This window comes from Melanostigma gelatinosum, assembly GCF_949748355.1.
Source record: "Melanostigma gelatinosum genome assembly, chromosome: 7".
In the NCBI taxonomy this organism is placed as follows: Eukaryota; Metazoa; Chordata; class Actinopteri; order Perciformes; family Zoarcidae; genus Melanostigma; species Melanostigma gelatinosum.
The window spans coordinates 12,218,832-12,243,570 of NC_136640.1; the positions used below are offsets into that span (position 1 = coordinate 12,218,832).

Sequence of the window (24,739 nt, forward strand, 5' to 3'; positions counted from 1 at the left end):
TGGTGGAGTGACCAACAGAATGGGATTGCGACTTCAACTATGGCGCCGCAGCTAAAGATTCCATATGGCCTTTTTACTTCCCTCCTGTGTAATAACACGGTGACTGAAATTGTTGTTTCAAAGAAATGCGATGCCATACTTCTCTGCAGAGCTTTCTAATCCCAGCTTTGTGAATAATTGCACATACTCACAAACACACACTAACTCACCTGACCACAACCTCTACACTGTCAGACCTTTTCATGTGGGGAAAGCAAAAATCATTCCAGTTCCACTTGTGTCTCCCAGTACAAATCTGCATCACAGTGGGTGTGTAAACAGTACAGTTATATCTCTGACCTTCTCATAGTGGCTTGGCTCAACATTCAAGTAGTGAGAGCAGCACTGTGGTGCAGTGGTTAGAGCTGTTGTAGCACAGCAAGAAAAGTCCCACATTAAATCCCAGTACAATTCACAGCCCTCTCTGTGAGTATACAAGTCATCCTCATATCTCAAAGGCATGCAGATTTAGCAGATGCTAGATTTAGTCTAACTATAAACAGTCTTTAAAATGCGTGGTGGTGGGTGGGGCCCAATTTGGAAAACGGTGTCCCCTGAAGAATCCAAACACAGATGACGAAGAAGTTTTTGTTTTTCAAATCAGTAACTGCACCTTTTCTAAATAAAAACCAAAAATAAACAAAGTGACCACACTGCTAAAGAACCAAAAAATAAGAGCTATATACCAAAGGCTGACACAAAGCAAAATCAGCCTTTAGGACACACAATTATATTCGAGCTTGTGATTATGGTTACATAGCGGTATGGCTGAGATTTGCCAGGAATACCAGCTGTTAGGCTTGCAGTATGCTACATAATTTGCATTTATAATAATTAACCACATAAATTCACATTGCATGAGAAATAATAACACACAATAAGGTTGCTAAAGTTTATAGCCTTTGTTTATGTGGATGAACCAATTCGGAGCAGATTATAATTCTAATCAAATAGATATTTGGATATTCTCAAGACATCAAAAAAATGAATAGCAATTAACAACGAGAGTTTTAAAAAAGAATTCTGAAGAAGAGAAAGGGGAATTGTATGACTTTTATTTTTTGCTTTACATGTTGGTCTTTATGTCTAAGCCCAAACTACAGAGGAGAACAAGACTGATGACAAGCAAGGAGATTATACAATGTGCTGTAGCGTCTATGTAATAAGCTTCAAACAGGAGTGCAGGATCTCAACGCCATGAAGTTCTCGAAGTTTGTTCATATGTCTGGAATTGAAGAAAGCAGTTTATTAAAAGAAAACAGTGACAGTGTGTTCAGTGGGGCGGCATTCTATTGAAACATCACATGTGTGAACTGAAGAACACATCCTCAACACAGTCACAGCAGAGCTTTGTAGCCTGAAGGTACAATGAAAAACAAAGTTCCTAAAAACAAAGAGACATGTTTGTTGCTGCCTTCTTCCATTATTCAGGGCGGTACAACACAACAATTATACTCACAAAATCAGAATAGTGCTGCACTATATGGAAGATGGCCTCCAGCAGCAAAACATCATTGTGAAGAGAAATAATAGATGTTCACATGACTTTTACACTGCAGTACAAATAAAACAATAAAGAGAAATACTGAACTTAGGAGCGATTATAAACTTGTAGGCTATGCAGACTTGTGCAATACTTACATGGAATAGTTGCGTTTTGCATAAGATGTTTAATAGAGCTGGCCCAAATACCAAAGGGCCAAAGGATATACAGTGTATTCAGAAAGCATTCAGACCCCTTCACTTCTTTCACATTTTGTTAATGTATGTTGCAGCCTTTGTTAAAATCATTAAAACATTTTTTTGCCAATGTATTCAAAATTAAAAAAAACTGGAATGTCACACTGACTTAAGTATTCAGACCAGAGGCATGAAATGAGAGTAGAGCTGTGTGGTCAGTTCACTCGTAAAAAAGAAAAGGGCACACAGAACTATGCTTCGACCGTAGTAATAGAATGAGGTAGCCCGCTAACGGTCGCTGCTCTGGCCATCCTGTTAGGTCTGCATGGGATGGATGTTTATAACCCTTGGTTGCACCTGAGGAATATTCAATTGATGGAAAAAAAAAGCATATTGAAAAAATATATCCAACAGAGAGCAATGTTGATGGACTAAATTAATAAGTTTGATAAAGCAATCAAACTAATTTAACAATAACTGCGGCCAGAAGCCAAACCTGATTTAAAACCTCAGACCAATATTATGTCGTCAAAACTGTAAGAAATTTGAGTAAAAAACTGTAGTTAGTAGATATAATAAAAGTGTTTAATAATTCATAATTAATAATTCATAGTTAGTCATAATCATAAGGGTTTCGAGGATGCATAATTAAGATAAACAAACATGCAGAAGCATGAAACATCTGCCAAGTTGCAGAAGTATAAACTTTTATTTTGAAGGATTATTATAGATGGGATTAAAACGTAACTGACAGTCATTGAATGTGATAGTAAACACAGGGGCAGACAGTAGAATACACTCCTGGAAGTTAGCCAATAGGAATCGGGATAAACGGAGGAGGAGGTGTTTCGAACAAATGTGGGAGGTTTATTTTGAAGCCTTTTTCTCTCTCACCTGGATGCTCGCAGAGGACAGACGTGTTAAACCCTGAGGAGCTGAGTAGAGTTTTTTGCAAATGGGGTTTTATTGTTTTAATATGTCATAGGAGTGTACACTCCAATGTATAACTGTAAATGTACTTACATCAGTGGAATTAAATTCCTTATAATTGTAAACCAGTTTTGGTAGCGTTATTGATGCAGCGTGTCGACGGCACAAGCCGGCAGCATGGCTCCGGCCTCCCCTTTGTTATGAGGTAAAAATACTATCTTAACAAATTTGGCACCCCAGATGGGACAGTCTTGCCGGCCTCGCTGTGTGTGCTGACGGCGGCATTAGTCAAGCAGACAATCCTGGGCCCACAATATCGGTAGGCAGAGCCGTTTCATGAAATCTGTGAGTTAGCTACTAGGAACCTTAGGGGAATCTCTGCTTGGCTAAGCGCTGCTAACGGCTAACGCTCCGTTGCCGGTGGGTACGTTCCACGAGGGAGGCCATGTTCCACTGAGGTAAGTACGATTTACTGTCTGAAGTATGATGAACTTAAGGGATTAGTCAAGAGTATAAGGATCCTAAGAATTAATTAAAGACGGACAGCGCTGTGTAAGTAAATCACCACATTGGAATCAAACAAGCTGTGGTACGGGCGAAACTGCTTTGCTCATGCTGGGAGCCTCCTTCGGCCCAACATAAGTATTGTTAGGCCTGCAGATAGCTAGTTTAAAGCAGTTATGTAGCGAGGCGAACTGAGATGTTGTGGCTTTGAGAGGCTTAGGTGTGCAAACCTTTGTGGGCTTAGTCCACGAATGTCGGGTCACGTCGCATAAGCTGCTTAGAGAGCTAGGCTAGCGGGAGTTAGCTTCTGAGGCTGTGACTTCAGGAAAGACACACTCGCTAGCTTTGGCTGTGAATATAATTAGTGGATCATGTGGGTGATTCAGAGGGCGTAGAATAAGGGCTTTGGTGAAACTAGACAGACTGGGTGAGTGGTTTGTGGCGTTGGAAGTGAATAACTCGCGTTTCATATACGTAACAGTGAGCTCAGGTCCGGAAGAGCTAAAGCCCGTTAACCGGAGGTTTAAGGGTTAATAATAACAATAATACGTGTGACTAGTCTGTGTTTTAGCAGCGTGGAAATACGTTTAAAATGATGACTAAATAAGTCCAATAATACGTGTGACTAGTCTGTGTTTTAGCAGCGTGGAAATACGTTTAAAATGATTGATATTGCATGACCGCGCTGTGGGGAGCTAACGCTAGCTACGTGTAGCTCCGGCGTTGCGGTACGCTGTATGTAAAATAAGTGCTTATAAAATAAAATAACGGCTGGATTGAGAGAGGAGACAGAAGGCGTATGAGTGGAATTAAAGTGTGGGATTTTGGTGATACTTGTGTGTGCGTACGCTTTATTAGAAACTCCGTTTTTTCGTTAGCATTGCGGTTAGCATATCTGTACAAAAACGCCGGTTTCATGACAACTTCCGGTTTGGCGCAGAACAACTTCCGGTTCGGCGCAGACGGCAAGGCAAGTTTATTTGTATAGCACATTTCAAAGTGCTTCACATAAAACCATTAAAAGCATCAAAACATAAGGCAAAAGAAAAGGAGATTTAAAAACAATTAAAGATTCATTGTCTAACAGCTGTGAGCTTATATCCTGACCTTAGTTTTAATTAAGCATTATAACTTTAGTCGTTGACTTTGGTTTTAGTTCAGCATTTTAACAAAGATTAATGGTTTCAGTTGTGTTTCTTCAATTCTTGAACTTAATTGTGACTCAGTATTGTGCAGACCAGAGTGTAAGTGCAGTTCAACAGTTTGACTTACATTGGTATTTCTGATTGAATATCTTTGAACACAGTTATTGATTTTTAAAGTTGAATTTAATATTTAATTGATTAATTATTCATTGTTTTTTAATTTCATTTTACTTCCAATTTTAAACCTTTCGAATTCTGATTTGGAACTGGATTGTGATTGTGATTCTGATTTAGATGTTGAGTTTGATTTCGGAATTCTAGCTTCAATTTTGGATTCGAGATTCCTTCACATATCCAGTATTGACTAATTTTGGTACATTTACTAATTTACACAGTTCCTAAGAATCAATTTTGACACGGACGGCGCAACATATTTGAGAGATCGTTGACCTCTCTTATACTACAGACGTATGCTAACATTTACTGCTGAACTTTTGGCAGTTCTGTGTTTGTTTTAGTCAAGGTGCGTGGCTGAGTGGGTCCAGATCTGGGAAGTGGAGCAGCGGATCCCAGTTTTGGAGTCAGCGGCCACACGCCATACAGCACAGAGGGTGAGTTGACTTTGATTCAGGTGATGACAAGCATGCACATTTAATACACACATTTGAATACTCCTAGGCTGCATAATGTTTACATTAAAGAAGCAGAGTAAGGAAGTAGGAGCACTGGTAAGAAGACTAAAATGTGAAGTAAGAGAAGTAGAATGCATCAGAAAAGATTTGCAACAGCAGATAGAGGAAAGACGAGCAGAAAGTAAAGAAGACGAGGATATAAAGAGCATGCAGCGGCGGCTGCTGAAACTTCAAATAGCGGCGGCTGACAGAGAAATAAGTAGAAAACATCTGGCCAAGAAACAGATGGCCGTAGCCAAGGCTCAGGCCTCACAACAGCCCCAATATCCAGCTGCACCCCCGACCTCATACCAACCAAATCCAGCAGTACCAGCCCACACAGTGGTGTACTACCAACCTCCGCCCTATAGAGGCAGAGGACGTGCACGTGCATCCAACAGAGGCAGAGAATATGGAAGAGGCAGAGCTTACCAAGCAGGCGGATATGGCCAACCAGGAAACAGAGAAAACCCTGACAGGTTTGGTGAGTGCTACGTATGTGGGAGATGGGGCCATTGGGCCCGAGACTGCCCAAGGCAAATGGGAAGAGGAAGACAGCCCAATGCAGCACCACAACATGCTCCGTTCCCACCACAACATCAGCAGCACCTACGACCAGGTCCAGCTGGACCTCCTCCCGTGAGACATCAACAGATGCCCATGCTGTCACCAGGACCATGGGGGGGTTCACTGTATAGGCAAGATACATAGATGGTTGCCATGTGATCCCTTACAGCAGAGATATCGAGATGAAGGGGGGATATGGTAAGGTGTCAAACATTTATGGTAAGGTGTCAAACATTTTTTGTAGATCCACATTTAGAATCGTTTTCAGTAAAGGTGCTACTCACAAATTTTGAGATTTAATAACGTCATGATAAACCACAACTAGACTTGCTAACTCTAGAAAGTGAGAAATATACGGGAGCTCTAACTAACATGAGCCGAGTGTTGTTTTCTCAGGTGACAAACGCAGAAGCAGCAGCTGACGAAAGGAAGCAGGCTGATGTGTCACCAGGCAGTCTGGTGTGGATAAGAGTCCACAAATGCAAGTGGAGTGAACCAAGGTGGACCGGTCCATGGGAGGTAGTATTGGCAACCTCACATGCAGTAAAGGTGAAAGGAAAAACTGGAGCTACTTGACACCACCTCACTCACTGTGCAGCAGCGAAGGTAACGAGTGTGACACTCGCAGAGACAGGAGTGAACATCAGACAGGAAAATTTGAAGCCAAAGACACCTCAAAAGAGGGGTTAGACAGTACTGAAGATGACGTTTCCCCCACAGTTTAAGCGAGGGCGTCCATTAGGAGACTCTAGGGTCAGTGGGTTATGGAAGTCTGTAATTATTTTATTCCTGAGTTCAGTAGCTTCCCTCTTAGTATGTGGAATTAACCACAGACAGGAACCAGATCACATGCATGACTACATCAGGATTCGACATTTAGCCTCAGTAGCTAATCAAACCGATCTTAGACCACGTAGAGAGGCTTCTCTGACGACACTCACCTATGAAAATGTAACTCTCACTCTTACGTTCAAAGAAGGTACAACATCAACGGTCCAGTTCGACTTCTGTGAAGTCGTTTCCGGTCCCAGGTATGAACACATCTACGGGTGGATGTCCAAAACCTTGTGCATCATAACTGACGAGTGTGGGCCTGCCACACATAAGTATGGGAAGCTGTTATCATATTATGCCTGTGATGTGTACAAAGGGGGTGGGTAGATGTAATCCTTAAGACTTACCTAAATTGACTGACTGAGGACTTTACGTAATACAGGGAAAGGCTACTGATAGTCCTGCCCCACAAGGGCTCATTAGGATTATTGTTAAGCCTGTAAAAAGACCAGGTTCGACATACGACTGACGCAGAGGATGAGGTAAGGGGTGGAAACTGGAATGGCAGATGGGAATGTATGGTGGGTACAATATACGGCTTCAAGCCAGTAGTACAGATTGTATTGTGTGTTTAGGATCTAGACCCCTAGCAACACCAGTTCCTTCAAGATTCAGACTCCTAAGTCCTGAATTAGTTGTATTTTAACTCTGTTTACTGATGACACTTTGCCCCTCCAACACACTTGTCAGAGGCTGCACTGGCATTACCCACCTGTAGAATATAATACCCCACCTCTGTTCAAGGTTTCAGAGGGTCCATTTGATTGTATAGCCTCAGATACAGCTATGGGGCCCAATGTAGGTAGTATTATTGAAGCAAATTGTAGCAACAGTCACAACGCTAGCGACTATCTATATAACAGTGTGTTAAGACAGACAGCACCTAGAGCTGATTTATGGTGATGGTGTGGAGGAAGAACCATACATCCAATCCTGCCTAAAGATTGGACAGGTGCGTTGGTGCAACTTATATTGTCATTCTATATCTTGCCTGTCACTGATGCAACTTATGGAGAACTCATCTCTCCACGCCCACATGCTAACAGAAGATCCAAAAGAGATGCCGGGGGCCCGAAGGGGGCCTTTGATGACCAAGTGTACATAAGATGTCATAAGACTGCCAAGGGGGGTGTCTAATGACTTTCAAGCCAGAAATCAAATAGCAGCAGATTTAGAATCTGTTTTCTCTCAGAGGGTGATGATTAATAAAAATGTCGATTGGATCAACTACATTTACTATAACCAACAGCGTTTAGTAAACTTCACCAGTGACGCCATATCAGGACTGCATGCACAGCTGGCGAAGACTAGTTTAATGACCTTGCAGAACAGAATGGCATTAGAGATGATTTAGCAGAGAAAAGTGGCGTGTGCCAGATGTTTGGGTCTGCGTGCTGTACTTTCATTCCAAATAACACAGCTCCTGATGGATCGGTGACCAGGGCTCTGGAGGGACTGACAGCACTCAGCCAAGAGCTAGCAGACAACTCTGGTGTCACGAATCCATTCACCGACTGGTTGGGAAGTATGCTTAGCCAGTGAAAACATACATTTTTGGCAATCGTAATTATTCTGTGTGCTGTCATCATAAGCCTCCGAGTTGTCTGTGGATGGGGGTTCCCTTGCATCCGTGGACCTCTACAGGGGTTTGTTGCTTCACCGATGAGCCAGACACCAGTCCAGGCAACCAGTTATGTGACGAGGATGAGGACGAATTGGAGCTTCTGATGGCCACAGTCTAGATGAGGCCACCAGAGGGACTTCACGAGCGGTTCCTGACCATCCTCTCGGAGATCCTGAAGGACCTGATAAAGGCCCAGATGGACTTCTAAAACATCCAGTGAGATGTTGGAAGTTTGGAAAATAGACGGATTGTTTTGGATGAGTATTTGGAGATTAAATTTTTTGTTTAATTGGGTTATAAAGGGATTTTAGGGTGTAAAGATTAAGAAATGTAATTTTGTCACGTGTAAAAGAACAGTCAAGGCTTCTCAGTATGTGTTCTCTAGCCTACAGGCTGTATCCTGATCCTGCCAGCCCCAAGACGTGGAAGGCAGTGACTTCCAACGCACTCTATCTTGAAACGAACTGAACAGAAATACTTGAAATGATATCTGTGTGCATGCATTCTTTGCCTCGGTTTAGATAGATAGGGAGCCTTTCCCTGGATTGAGTAGGGGGGAGGTCTCCAGGGACATTTGCATAACTAACTACATTTGAGTAGCTAACTCACAGTGAACTGTGAGTTAGGGGGGAATTGTAAGAAATTTGAGTAAAAAACTGTAGTTAGTAGATATAATAAAAGTGTTTAATAATTCATAATTAATAATTCATAGTTAGTCATAATCATAAGGGTTTCGAGGATGCATAATTAAGATAAACAAACATGCAGAAGCATGAAACATCTGCCAAGTTGCAGAAGTATAAACTTTTATTTTGAAGGATTATTATAGATGGGATTAAAACGTAACTGACAGTCATTGAATGTGATAGTAAACACAGGGGCAGACAGTAGAATACACTCCTGGAAGTTAGCCAATAGGAATCGGGATAAACGGAGGAGGAGGTGTTTCGAACAAATGTGGGAGGTTTATTTTGAAGCCTTTTTCTCTCTCACCTGGATGCTCGCAGAGGACAGACGTGTTAAACCCTGAGGAGCTGAGTAGAGTTTTTTGCAAATGGGGTTTTATTGTTTTAATATGTCATAGGAGTGTACACTCCAATGTATAACTGTAAATGTACTTACATCAGTGGAATTAAATTCCTTATAATTGTAAACCAGTTTTGGTAGCGTTATTGATGCAGCGTGTCGACGGCACAAGCCGGCAGCATGGCTCCGGCCTCCCCTTTGTTATGAGGTAAAAATACTATCTTAACAAAACCCAATCTAAAGCATGAGGTGCAATCAAGACATCAAGACATAGCTTAATCTGCTGCTGCCTATCAAATTGCAAATATTAACAGAAATGTGGTAATATTATGGCTATCACCTTGCTAGTTAGTCACACTGACTGCAGGAGAGATTTTTTTTTATATATATACACTATATATGCCGATTTATTTTAAATAAAAATAAGCACGCACTACTTATATTTCAGGCCAATAGGCCAGAAATCATACACTTGCCTAATGCGTGACAAACTCTTTCAACCAGAGTCATAAAATCACACTATCTCATTTCAGTGAGACATTTCATCTCGTCTGTCGATTCTCCTTCTGGCTAGTTTCTAGAATGTAATCAGCAGCATGTGGTTTATATAGAGTGAGGTGAGAGGGTACCGTGGCTCGGATCGACACAGCTTTCCCAGAGCAATTGCTGCATTTTGTCGCACAGCTGTCCTCTTAGCGTCCCCTGCAGCATGGCGCAGCAGCAGCAGCACAATATCAGTGCCCAGCAGGGTGCTGCCGATTCCCTCCAATTCAAGGCAGTGGGCCAAGCACAGGGCTGCATTTCCTGACACCATCTCATCACAGCTGGAAGCCAGCAAATTACGCAAAATAGACAGTTCTGTGTAGAATGAAAAATAAATAGTGAATAAGCAACGAATAGCATTTTTTAATGTATTAACATACACACATGCAATGACGTGAAAGTCAACAGATATACAGCACACTGCACTCATATGCAAATGAATGTACACACACACACACTTCCTTTGCATATTGGGTCAACCCTAAAATATTATTCATAAACTAGAGAGAGTTTGTAAAAGTATGTCTCACTTTTATCAGACTTCACCAGCTCCTCCCGTGCCAAGTGACTGGCAGCAGTGCACACTGTCAGAGTCTTAATGGCATACTTGGTGGCAGTCTGCCCTGTTCTCTGGGTAGGCAGACACAGAAATAACAATGATATTAAACAAGTTGAACGCATGTTTAAAAACTCAAACTTTATGTCTACACTTGGAGGTCAGAAAAACTGAACTGTAGTGGAATTGGTCGAAGAAAACCTCCAGTTTGAGTTGAAATATTAATATCAGTTATGTACTTTCTACAAATAAAAGTTTTCATCGGCATGTTTTCATCATGTCTTTAGATCATGATGATGGGGAATCTTTAAGGATATATGTCATCATGGGCTGTTTGAAGAATAATTTATCCATTTGTAGATGTTTGGGAAAAATAATATCATTCCAAAAGTCAAATACAAATAAGTGTTGATGTATTGAAATTGGCTATGTGTACAGTTCTGCACCTTCAACAGCAAGCGCATGGTCCGGACCGCACCCCCCTGAATAGCATGCTGAACGGCCTCCGGGGACTGAGGGAGGACAGTGCTCAGCACGCCTGTGGCTCTCTGGAGGACAAGAAGAATGTTGGCATTAGGAGTGGAGATAGCAGAAGAAAGAGAAAAGAGACATAGATAGGATAGCAGAGGATCAAGAGAAAACTGCTGAGGTAGAAAGAAAGGTAGCAGAAAGGAACCCAAAACAGTTCTTACTGGACACAAAGAGAATTGGATGGTGTTGATGGAGGAGTAGGAAAAGAGAAAACTGCTTTTTCAAGATGTGAAATCAGTGGGTGTTGTGGAGTGGGTGTTTACAGCAATAAAGGACAGAAAGTCAATTGTAAGATGGTGAATGAGTTGCACCTAGTGAACCTGTCAAAGACAAGAACAAGAACCACAAGCATAGAAACAAATATGAATTAGAGGTCACACATGCTTGCTTTGTCTTGCAGGAGGGATCTGTTGAGTCAAGGCAGGGCACAAATTACTAATTTGAGTGATGCCATTTTGTTAAAAAAATTAAGCCTCCCATTTAACCACCGCAGCTTTCAGTTCATTAAGTATCACTGATCTCATCAGCCACGTTCATAGCAGCAGCAGGCAGCCATTTTTACGGAATATGCTCTTATTTTTCACTGCACAATGCCTTTCGAGTACCAAATGGAAGATAAGACCAAGATATTTTTCTAAGGAGTTGGTAGAGACCAAATCAGAGCTAAAGGGCTACCACATGCTCAAACCACAGCTCCAATGAGATGGTAATGTCGCTTCATAAAGGGACGTTTTAACAGCTTTCAGCCTGGTTCAAAATCTCACAAGACTGACGGCCGATCTCAAGACACGCAATGCATTGTGGGGCAGTTGAGTATGTGCAGTAAGTTCATGTCTCATACACAGAAATTCTTGTTAATGTAGTAAACATTTCTTGCAGACACAAAATCCATCAACTGTGCTGTGTGAATGCACTACATTCTTAATTTTACGTTAAACTTATGAATAGTATGTGATTTTGAACAATGCCCTCCTCTCAAAAAAGATAATGTACAAAAGTTGAAACATCCCAGCAGCAATAATTGGGGCTTTAGGGCTTTGGTGTAAACTTTATGATGCTTTAAAGATGTAAGAGAAATAAAGACAGGACAATAGACAATCGATCTTTTGTTTTTGTTTTTAACGGATGTTGGCAGGCGACAATGAAGAAAAAGTACGAACATTTTTCAAACCTTTCTTGGTCCAACAAACAGTATTACAGCCAAACATGGAAACCAAATGGGAGTTATGATAGAGTAAGGCAACAACATATAAGAAGTGTTGGAGTTTTAAACCCTCCTGAATACTGTAGTGCAGTACGTAGGTTATTTTCACTTACAGTTATCACTCCTCCATCACTATCCCTCAGCAGGCCCAGGCAGCAGTTGCAGAGTGAAACAGCATGCTCCTACAAAAACGAGACGGGACACGTGGCTCAACCAATTTTCACATGTATACGTTTCACCTCTGAGTAGGAGGCATCACACATCATGGTTCACACAAATGCTCCCCCTTGGCTTTATATATGTTTTACAATACAGAATACTTTAAAGTGGCACGGCGTGAATGTTCTGTCAAAACATACAATGCTATCAAGGGGCCCCCCAAACTGAATGATAATTCTGCTCAACCTTATCTAAGACACAGTATCAGTTAGTACAGTTCCCACGATTAAGAAAAGAAGAATTAAGACAGAAGTTTATTTTTACACTCATAACATACCCTGGCAAAGTAATGATCATACACAACCTTACTCACCTGAATGATTGGAGAGGTGATAGCTGAAAGGTTGATGATCAAACCAAGCAGGGGGTAAATTACCTCTTTGTATTCACATGCACTGCACTGCCTCTGCAATGATAGCAAACAGATTCCACACTGAATAAAATGCATACAGTGACTTTAAATACCAGCTTAACATTTTTATAATACCCAAGACAGACGATATCTATAATATCTAATTGAGCCATTCAGACTCAACGGTTGTGTTGTATTTCTTTATCTAGGTGCTGGCATCTGAATTCAACTCTATGAACAAATGTTTGCACTTTTCCATGCAAAGAGACCAGTCTGTAATGATACTGACAATGGCGACTGCAATAGCCTTCCAACATTCTGGATCATGAGCAAAGCTGTGGCAGATGACGTCATCTCGAGCCAGACAGCCAATAGCCGATATCAGCGATGCAAGGACATGCCGATTGGACTCGCTGATATTTCTCTGACAAAAGGAAGAAAACAGGTGTGCACATTTGCCCACACACACACACACACACACACACACACACATAAACACACTTATAGATATGCAGTGCATCATTTATATTAATATGAAACTTTGTATCTACATATCTTACCAGTAATGTTGTAAATGGCAGAATGACAGCGTCTGTCAACACGTCCCTTAACTGAATGCAAAATCTGTAAGGAAATATGAAAATATTGTTGCTGTACATGTAAGATAGACATACTATGTAGATAGGTATTTATGTATAAACATACACAATGGTTCAGCTGTTAAACATAAAACCTCATGCTCATTGTTGTGTTACAATATTGATACTTGTGCGAAGAGGAAGTTAGTTAAGTTGAATCCTCAGTTTAAGTTATTCACAGCCCAGCATGATACAAGTAGGCAGAACTCCACCAGGTGTGCCTGCAACGACTACATGTACAACCAGTGCTGTAAAGCGTCATCAAACCGACTTCATTCAAATAAAATACATTTCATACAATCCTGCAAACACACAAAAGGTAAATCCACCAAGCTGTCTGCCCACTTAGCAGCGGCTGAGTAGCAGCATGGTACAGCAGTGTGTGTACTGGTAGTTCTGTTAGCTGAACACACCATGTCCATAACAATAACAATAACAGTGTGCAAACTGTTTCCCCCACACTGTGTCTCTGGCAGCAGAGTATAGCGACTGTGGGTCGGCGACGCAGTCAACTGGGTTATCACTAGCGATCCCCAGTAGTGGCGAGTCAGGAGTCAATGGCAGTCAATGGCAGTCAATGGCAGTCAATGGCAGTATAAAACAGCTAATAAAAGGAGTTTTTAGAAAATGTGAGTGACCGTAACCATGACAGATCCTTGAGCATGCAGCCATAACTGGGCACCCAAAATATTATGGAGTTTGCTGCAGCAGAATGCGAGATTAGCTGTGAACAGACACAGAGGTGCTCACTCACTCAGTCACGGATGCAGAGACTCACACAGTTACACACACGACCGAACACTTAACCTCTCTGTGGAATTTGGAACGGTTGTGTATTATTTTTGTACTAAAATATCCTTAAAAGCCGAACATTGATTCTGCGGAGCTTCAACACCAAAGAAGGAAACCCCTGCAGGATATAACACATTTTTGTTGAGTAACTCTCTTTGAGCTTTAGACAGAGACAATTGATCTGCCCATTCCACTGCTTGACACCTCGACTTATTTCCCGCTGTGTTGCAGAGCCTGGGTTATCCTTCCATGTCTTGTTTTCATGAGGAGCCAGAGAGTAAAACAGGTTGAGAACGGCCTTTTGCCTTCAAGTGACATTGACACTTGTATAGCACATGTTAAATTAAAGATGCCACACTCTCCATTTCCCCTACTGACATGATGTGACGATGGAATTTAAAGTACTTTTAAATATATATAGGTATGCGTCGATAATAGGCTGTCTGGTGGGTCATATTCTGAATTCTGCAGAGTATCTGAAAATATGTATTTCCTCGTCCAGAGATAAAATATATCATTGCCTAGGGTGTGAGGAGAGCTACTCTGGTGTTTGTGTATCAGCAATACTTGTTTTCTGCTGCAAAGTTCTCCAGAATGTTGACTGCTGTATTCTGCTGCTGCTTTGGCTTTGAGATGCACACCATGAGGTTCCTCACTAACCTTTGGATCCAGATGAAGAATAGAGAAAGATAAAGAAAAAGAGAGGGGGAAAAAAGAGAAAGAGAGAGGGATACAAAGAAAAATATATCAGTACAATATATTCATTCTTCCAAATTTTCTGAAAATCCAATGAGCTGCAGCTCAGATATTATCAGACATGAAAATGATAAGAAATCACTTAGGCCACTCAGTGTAATTGATAAAACTGTGTCCTACAGTAATGATATACAACATTTATTGGTTCCTCTGCCCTGAAATCTCATTGAACGGACATGGAAATTAGACTCACAATCACAAACATATGGCCAGAGGCTGACAACTAATTTCAGTCAATAAAACGACGGCAAATGAAAGTCATTCAACTCTTCAGTCGGGATGTAAGGAGCCAAAGGAAATAGTATTATACGTAATTTGATTCATTAGAACATGCATTCAGCCTACCATCGCTGTCTACATACCTAAGTGTATTTTTACTCCAGCTATGTGATCTCATCAGTTGCACCTAATGACAACAAAAAGGAATGTCTTACATTGGCACATCCAGGTTGTCAATGGCTAAAAGTCTTCCATGTGGCATCCGTGAGTACACATTTAGTAATTCCAGGCATTCTTCCTGCACTGCAACATGCTCGGATGTTATCAAGTGCACCATGGACTGTCTGGTGAGTGGGAATGTCATCAACATTTTTTGGTTTTCATCTGGAAGCAAAAGGAAAACATGGTGTATATATACAAAGAATGAGCTCATGAGACACAGCTCCCCGTTATGCTCCCAAAGAACAACAACCTAGTCTGTACACAATGATGTGAATGTTAGGCTTGCTATACTTGTGTTGATACTGAAGAAATGCTTTGTTTTTCATATGGAATTAACACGCACACACACAAACTGTTTAAACAAAGCATCAAAGTTGGCACTAGCACTTGATGTGCGGAAGCCCACATAGCTTGTGTGATTTAAAGTACAATACAGGTTTGACAAAAGAGAAGGTTTAGTATCACATTGTCCTGCCACAATGCAATAATAGAGGATTATATTAGTATCCTAATTCTTTCTTTTTCTTTCTTTTTTACATACCGTTTCCACAACAAATAACCCTCCATGATTTCAGAGCAGACGCACTCAACTCCTGGCTGTCTGGATCCTTTGTTTCCTGCAACAGACAACTGCAGAGAAAATAAAATGCAGTGGTATTGGCATCGTTCTCTTCTAATTAACATAATACAAATCTAATTGAAATAACACTGTGAAATAATGAAAATATTACGTACATGCAAGTATGCCAATAAACATGTATCTCAAAACAACACAAAGGCTGGAATGAAAATTTAAATTACAATAACAGAACGTAGTAAGTGAAACAAGTCCAATATTTACTTCTGGTAAAATATTTGTTAATTATAGACAACGGTAGCAATTCCACGCAATCCACAAGACCAAGATCCTGATACTACGCTTGAATGTCATAATGCACTTTGCCCTTCTGTTTATATACATTTGATGTAGGTAGCATGTGAGTGATGGCCACGAAGGCGCTTGCAATACATATCACTGTTGTCTCTGCCCTGGAGAAGCGTGTATGTGCTGCTGCTTGCTTGCTGAAGGTTATTGCCAGATTTCTTATTTTAATATCACATTCACATTAACTACACATTCACACCTGGAAACTGCACACTACAACCACACGCTGCAGCTCCACTGGAGCAGCTGGGGTTGAACTCAAGGGCGCCTCAGTGGTGGTAATCATGAATGATGGTAACTTCTCCACCCAGATGTATCCTTATGGTCTGGGGAATAGAACTAATGGCCATTCCGCTTCTCTAACCTATAGGCCACCACTGCCCTACAGGGTGCACCTTGAATTTCAACGTTTCAGTTTTTGTCCTCGTTGTCATAAACCCGTGTGTCGAAGTTAAAGAAAAAAAGTGCTTATTGTTTGGCTCACAGCAGTATCCTTGTTGGCTATTTTCACGAGGTTCAGATTGCAATTATGTTGCATTCTGTGTTCTAGCTCGAATAATGACGGCTCTAACTATAGACAACGTGGAAAGTGTTAGTTATACGAGACAAGTTAATGATAACCCTACGGAGCTGACATGAGGGATTCAAAATGTGCATCTTGTAAAAAACACCCCCTCTTTCAGGGACAAAACACAAGACCTTTGTTCATTTCAGCACTCATCTCAACCTACAGTGTGATCATCTTTTCCTCTTTGGGCTATTGCACAAACAACCAGAGAGAGAGAGAGAGAGAGAGAGAGAGAGAGAGAGAGAGAGAGAGAGAGAGAGAGAGAGAGAGAGAGAGAGAGAAAGGGAGGGAGGGAGGGAGCAACTGAGAATGATCTCTCTAGTTTAGGCCATCATTGTGTCTGTATGCCCCTGTATGTCTCTGGGTCCATCTGTCAAAGCTCCACTGAGGGCTGACAGCTACCTCTCCCTCTGGTCTGCTTACCTTCTCACCGTGTCATTGCTGCTGATGATACTAAAGCCATTGTTCAGTCTGAAAAGGGTCTGGGCTGTACCTGTTAAAAAAGAACAGTATGTGTAAGAAGACAGAAAACGACATATCATTTTAGTTTTACTTGCCTTATTCACTGGTTTACAGTCAAGGGCACAACGGTAAAGAATATATAAAATATGTTACAATGACTTGGGCACACAGAAAGTAGAGCAGGGCAGTGAGGGAACACTTTAAGGGGAGAAAGCTGGCAATGTCAGCCCTTGACAGATCCTTTCAGTTGTGCGTTATGTAAGTTTTGCCCTTTTCAATTGAATGGCACTCTGAGACAGACATCATTTGACAGTACATTTCTATTCATCTAAATGAAGACAAAAGAGTGCTTGGGTAAGGAATGTTTGCCATTCTGCAGTGGACAGCCAGTGTAAAGAAGATGGATTATTACAAATACTAATACAAGTTCAAACTACATTTTTCTTAGCTGAAATATATCACTGAGTGGGCCATTGACCTTGATGTACTGCTACGTTGTTTTACAAAAGCTCTGATTTCTGCCTTTTGGCAATAGCTAACGAGTTGTATCAAAAGTGTGGAGTTTCAAAGTAATTTCTTGCGTCAACAACATTTACAAAAATATCAGCAGCTGACGGCGGAGGGGTGAACAACCTGGGGGAGAGCAGCTGCTGCCTCTCTACAATGGCCAGCTTTTCAGCTACAGTAGAGGACTTGGTCAACAAATATTGAGCAACATCTTGTGCACAACACATTTCTAACAAACACAAGATCACCATTCTGGAAGGGCATGTTGCTGCTCATCCTGTTTCATTCATGTGAAACATTTTGCAACAAGTACTGTGCTAGTTCTAAGCTAAAGCTTGACATGATTTGTTGCCTGCAGCCATTTCCTTCATCATGTTGCAGCAGGGGATTTGCTGTCTATTGTATTTTCTGCTACTTTGATGAACAGTTTTGGTGTGGACCAATACTCTTTAAGTTTAATAAGGTATATTTTTCTTGGTTGCTCGAAAATAAAATATACAATACATAAGCTGAGATAACCCCTGGCATGCTCCAGGGCCACTGTTCATCTATAAGTCCTCAGGCTAGCCTGTCATAAATCAACAAAGCCAGCGGACATGCACTACACACTCTAAATGTGACAGGAATGAGTGCTGGTAATGCCACTGAGCTTCTGGAACGGACACCTGCTATCACAGGTGTTTCATTCAATTGCACCCAAGACAGCCCCAGAAGGCATAATAGTGTTAGCTGTCGTCCCACAAAAATCCCCCCGTTTGTCTGCTCAAAAACACCAAATACAACTTACAATGCCTACACAGCCCTTCACTAACAGCTATTACAAGACCTTAAAGTTCATTATTCAGTACAACATCACTGAACTGATGGAACAGCTAATGCTGCTGGCTCGGAACAGCCCACTCAGCAGTTCAGCAAACAAATTACATCATCATTTATACACCGTATAATTGTGATAACCGAGAAGTTTAGAAACAGATCCCAAATCAAATCATACCAGCACTGGAGGTTTCACTTCTCTCCAGGTATCAAATAGTAGACAACTTATTTTTATTGATCTGATTATGGAATAAAAATATGAATCATTTTGTTCAGCACAGCAATTTGTATGCAGCTGTTTGTGTTACATTGACTTATGCATACCTATCATCTGCACAATGGCCAATCACACCAGGCAGCACTGAGTTTGTGCTCTTTCTTTATACTCTATATTGGAAATGTGCTCACTGTGACAAGCAAATGGAGCATGAAGAGAAATCAGTGATGGACAGCGTTATGTGTCCCCTCTCTTCCATTGTCATAAAACTAGACACGAAACAATCAGTTTTTCCAGCCCTGCTTGATCTGATACAATGCCCTAAAATGCTCGCTGTGAGTTCTTAAAGGAATACTTCACCGCCAAAATGACCCTTTGTATGTTCATTACTTATCCCGTGCTACCTTGAATTTGTGAAGAAAACTTTGCTGTTCTTGCATGCCTCCACGGTGAACGACGAATACAAAAACGAAGAAAAGTCCTGATGGAATAAACAGCGAAACTATATCAAAACATCCATTTATAAACTCTTCAACCATTCGAGCAGTATACTCTAAATCTTACTCATGCAGTCACACGCTCACTACTTCCAGAACACATCTTCACAACACCGTACTATTTAAAACACTTTAAGTTTGTGCAGACACGTTACTCGTCCGGACACGCACAGACGTGTAGTTTGCGCGCCTGTTTTAGCCTGTTTTAGCTTGTTTTAGCTTGTTTTAGCCTGTTTTAGCTTGTTTTAGCTTGTTTTAGCCTGTTTTAGCTTGTTTTAGCTTGTTTTAGCCTGTTTTAGCTTGTTTTTAGCTTGTTTTAGCTTGTTTTTAGCTTGTTTTAGCCTGTTTTAGCTTGTTTAGCTTGTTTTAGCCTGTTTTAGCTTGTTTTAGCTTGTTTTAGCTTGTTTTAGCTTGTTTTAGCCTGTTTTAGCTTGTTTTAGCTTGTTTTAGCCTGTTTTAGCTTGTTTTTCGATCACCATGGAGGCATGCAATAAAAACAAAGTTTTCTGAAAGATATCAAGGTAACATAGTGTGAGTTTTTGATATATAAATAGTCATGTTGGGGCTAAAGTATTGCTTTAGTTGGGTGGCGACCGTGGCTCACTGGGTAAAGAGGGTCATCTGGGAACCGGAAGGTCAACGGTTCGATCCCCGACTGGAACGTATCACGTGTCGAAGTGTACCTGAGCAATACACTGAACCCCCGGCTCCCCGGGTGCCAATCAATGGCAGCCCACTGCTCCCTATATACAGGGATGGGTCAAATGCAGTAGTCAAATTTCGTGTATGTGTAAATGTATATGACAATAAAAATGGTTTCTTCTTCTTTAAGTACTGTATTCGTAACCTTCCTAGCCTAAAGGCTGATCTTTTTCTGACCATTTTAGTGATATTTGTGAAAATACAGTAGGTAGACCAGTGAAGCAGGTTCAGGTTAAATAAGTGTAGACACAGAGAGATTAAGAGAAAGATAATTGTGCAAACATTTTCTCAAACACACTCACAGTCAGTAACTGCTTGTGAGAGAATCTCCAATCCTCCACAGTAGTACAAGGGAATCTGGCCAGGCCTCGCCAACTTCTCCAGCAGCTGAGGCACTCTTGTGTCATTCCCCTCTCCCTTGTCAAACTCTTGCCTTGCGTTCATCTCCTGACTCTCTCTTCCCTCTTCTAAATCAACCTGGGTCAGGTATTCTGCATGGAGAAAACAAAGGCGGTAGAAGAAGGAAAGAAAGCAGACGGTTATATGACCGAAAATGTTTCCTTAGCAGTAACTGCAGTTTCACTGTTTCAGAAAAGAGAGAGCTGAAAGTGTCATAATAGTGCAACAGCCATCCTGAGACGACCACCCCACTCGCCTATTGCCATAAACATGCACCACCTGAGTACGATAGGCATGCAGGTCGTTTGCCTACTTAGGCAGTATTAGAAGTATTAGGAATGTAACACTGCACCTGATATGGCAATAGCAAAGAGACTGCACAGTGGTGCACATAATGCATGATTGAGCGCTATTTTCCAGTTTATAACTGGATGAATAATTTTCAAAGGTATTTGTATGAAACGCAATTATAATGACTGAATGTGTCTATTTGCTGGGCAACCGCATTGTGACATTAAGCATTCGGTTGTCATGAACGTCTTGCAATTAAATGAGCTTCAGTCAGTGAGACCACATAACTGACAACCAACTCAACGACATGTCTGCTACATACTTTTGATGGGCTCCCGTCTAACCCATATGGTTTGACATAATACATTGCCAATTATCACATGACAATTATACATTGCCAATAAGGCAGTTATCACAAAAGGACTTGAATATATTAAAGTTTTTTCCAACCTGACCTCTTGGGGAAAAAAATATTTTCTTTACCTTTCACCATCTTCTCCATCTCAGGTTCAATTTCCACAATCTTCTCAAAGCAGTTTCTGGACTAAAAAAGGGAAGAATTTAGTTCATCGATGGTTATTCGGATCACTCCAAAAGACTACTAATTTGACAAAAAGAAAACTATGATGATCTTTACAACAGGTGTATTACACAAATATTTTCACCAGCTATCAATATTAAATACAAGCTTATGTTCCTGTGAATGGATTAAAATACCAATAAAAAAATGTATTCTACAGGCGATTGCTGTGAGACTAGGACAGCTTGTATGCTTGCTATCTATTCCAGGCATACAACTTTCATTGTGTTGTGTTTGCTATAGTTAGATGAGATGCTGTCTGGAAAAACAGGAGTGATAAGATGTAATGACAGTAATTATTCTTACCTCCTTATATTTCTTTAACGCCTGATATGCTTTCCCCATGTGTAGGTAAGCCTTCATGCACCTCTCATTACACTGAGAGAGAGAGAAAATGACCAACACCAGCAAAGTAACAAATAAATGTTCAATCTGAACTTCAAAGGAACCCTCCACTCCAGAAATGTGTCACAGTGATGTGATTACAGAAGATCAACAGTGGCTTTATAGACATACTTCCACCCAAAACTTAAGTAAGATGATATTATTGTAAACTTGCATTTAGCTTGAGTGACGTAAATAAAACCACTCAACCCATTTGCCTGCTAAACATATCTCCACTGAACTACAGGATTCACAAAGAGCGGTGCCTCTGATGGAACTATGACGAATGAGGCAGCAACTGACTGACCTTAGTTCCCAGCTGGACCTTACCTTCAGGGCCCATTCACAGTCACTGATGGCCTCCTTGTACTTCCCCAGCTTGATGTAGGCCTAAGCAGATTTAAACATTACAGGCAGTAAAAAAATAAACCTGGCCTTACAAAATAAAGAATGTGATTACCGGTAGTAGTGTAGCATTGTTTGTTTATTAATGTATCATAGCGGAAACTTTCAAGATGCTTGGTCTTTGAATATTGATTGTAGAATTCATTTGATGGAAATAATCATATTCAAATGAAGATAGCTGGCAATACTCAGGTTGCCTTGAGACATCTGTCAAACCAAAGGTTTCTGCATTAAGTCGCTGTTATAGGCACACAAAAGCAGATCTGTTTTGATTCCTTCTTCTTTTGTCACGTTTGCCTTTAATCTGGGATCAATTTGTGGTAATAAATTATGAAAAACAATGTTTGTTTTTGTGTTAAAACTTAAAACCTTTGAAAGATTAAGAACTTAGTTAAAAGATATTCACTTGTGCTCGGTTGGTGTACAATGGCTGCATGTCCCTCAGTTCAGCCAAGCCATCACTGTAATACTTCACTGCAGTTTCATAGTCTTCTTGAGCGTAAGCTTCATTTCCCTTGTCTTTGAATACTGCAGTGACACAAACGGTATACAACATTTAAGCGCATACATCGGTAGCCCAACAGAGCAGCAAGTGCAGCACATTGTTCACCTCCAACAGCATTTTTAAGGAACAGAGAACACACCGGTTGCCTTGTTTGCTTTTGCAGTCCTCCTTACGCTCCTGTCTTCAGCATCTCTCTCAATAATCTTCATGAAATTCTCTGGTAAAAAATTTTTTTTTAAAAGACAAAAAGGATGAGTGTGCAAGAGACATATTGGGGAAAAGGTAATACAAGCTTTTAAGATCACAACAGTGACTTCTCAGTGATTTATGTGCTAAATGCTCACCTAGAGATGGCTGCTATTTGCTCCCACATAGTCGTATTTATTTCTACAGTGTAGGGCCTTGGTGGCTAAACAGTCAGTACTACAAGTCTCCTATCCACTAAGAATTGTAAGAGGCCTCCAGACAGACAAACCAACAAAAACACATCACTCATGTCCAATCATTCATTTCCTCTAATCCATAGTAGAGCACTCCTTGCTAAGACAGACTGACAGTTTGATAAGGGAGTGAAACGTCTGCCCAACTAAATTGACAAAGATATCACAAAAGGTGGGGGTATCTGAACCACTCTGAGCAGGCAACTGGCAGATAGCGTGAAACATAGACACCCTTGAAACTAAAATCCCAGAGGACCACTGTCGGTGTTGCAAATGACACACCTTGTACCACATCTCTCTTCTTAGCATATGGCGAAGTCACAAACGTGCTAAACAGAGGCAGTTGAAGACCTACTTACTTAAAAACACATAAAAGTTATATGTATTGCTGTATTTTGTTTGGCTCAGAGAAACATTTCACATTGTTCTGCACAATGAGGACATATAAGTCTCCTGAAATAATGTTTCGATTTAGTGCAAGGGACAACCAAATAATCTGCTCACCTGGATTTTCATTCTGCAGATCCTGTAAAACAGGAAAATAATAATTAAAGAGAATGTTAACAAAAACCTACCTAGTCTCTACTACTGTACATTGCCTTGTCCCTTCTCACATGACCAGAAATGACAAGGTAGACAAGTTGCTGGTTGTGCTCTGTGTGTTGTGTGTTGTTTTGGAGGGACAGGGCCGGGAACAGAGAGCGAGACAGAGTGAGAAAGATGGCGAGCGAGAGGAGTCCAGCTGTACTTGGGTGACTTTGTGTGCATGTTTTTACCAAGGAAGTCTGAAGTGGCGGGTTTGTGTTGATTGTAGTCTTGTTGACTATCGTCCTGCAGGGTTCATCCAAGGCAGCCATATAGCAATCAGCTGTCTCTATTGCTTTTTGTTGGACTTCGACATCAGAGGAATTTAGGTCCTTCACTAGCTCACCTGAAAATAATGAATAATATGTTTTACTATTTACAGGCTTAACTCACATATTCAATGTACATATAGCATTATGTTGTAAAAAAGTACGATTTAAATACTTTGATTATCAACATTGTTTATTTCTACATATTTCCTATGGTGTTACCTTGCAACTGAAGGGTTACAGAAAACATTAAGTTACGTCATTCAGATATCTGTTAGCTATGGCGTTTATACGGTTAACTGCTATACCACTCACTTATTTTGTCAACCTTCTTCAAAAAACTCTCGCGGTCTTGAAGTTTGTCCATCGTACTTTGCCCTTTGAAGCCTGCTTTTGTTATTGAATAAGATATGTACGTTAGCGTTTAGCTCTTCTCTAACGCTACATTTACGTCACACGGACTTTAGTCACAAGTCTCAGCGTTGAGTTTCCATAGGGACGCGATGCCTTCACTGCCGCTCGTAAACCTGTACGCTAAACTTAAAACCACACACTGTCGTTATGCGACAGTATCCCGCAGTGCATAATATTGAAGGAAAAGCGGAAATCGGTGGAGTTGGTTTTTTAACTACCCCAGGTTGTATACGCAGAACAACTACGAAGGAAAACAACTCAACTAAATCTCGTTGTTGTTCATCAAAATGTGTCACTTACCAATTATTTGTCACATAGACGTAAGGGAAGGGAAGTATATACCTTTGTTTATCTGAGCTTCATGACAGCACTTGAAGGCAGCACTTCTCATCTTGAATTTATGTGGTCACAATTTCCCTCAATCCAAATCAACACAGCTGTCAAACTTATATGTTTAGAAATCAATATAAATAGTTGTATGGCTGCCATTAGTCTTAGATATCTCGTTCATGAGACTGAAAAGTGTTTCAGGGGCTCCGTTTCCCTGCATATATATTCTGTGCTGCCATACTGTGCTGTGAGGCCAGTACAGAGGGTCCAACGAATCTGTGTTTCTCCTCAACACTTTAATGAACCGGCTTTTAAAGTGGCCATCTTCCTATTTAAGGGCATCCTACACTCGAACTGTCTGCTTCTTTTTCCTCAGTAATAGATCAACACT

General features: G+C 40.9%; 1 protein-coding gene across 1 annotated transcript; it reads right to left on the bottom strand.

Annotated features, from left to right (window-relative positions):
- Positions 1–1,129: 1,129 nt before the first annotated feature.
- Positions 1,130–23,977, bottom strand: ttc12 (tetratricopeptide repeat domain 12). The gene is made up of 21 exons (XM_079271679.1): positions 23,920–23,977; positions 23,527–23,681; positions 23,255–23,276; positions 22,450–22,527; positions 22,212–22,333; positions 21,731–21,790; positions 21,323–21,394; positions 20,920–20,980; positions 20,049–20,237; positions 16,969–17,038; positions 15,594–15,682; positions 15,046–15,214; positions 14,423–14,515; positions 12,986–13,049; positions 12,715–12,849; positions 12,387–12,479; positions 11,968–12,036; positions 10,566–10,667; positions 10,094–10,193; positions 9,650–9,878; positions 1,130–1,264 (listed from the first exon to the last, which is right to left on the bottom strand). Exons 1-21 carry the CDS (start codon positions 23,969–23,971, stop codon positions 1,195–1,197), a joined length of 2,094 nt encoding a protein of 697 aa, XP_079127805.1. The 5' UTR covers positions 23,972–23,977; the 3' UTR covers positions 1,130–1,194.
- Between the last annotated feature and the right edge of the window lie 762 nt (positions 23,978–24,739).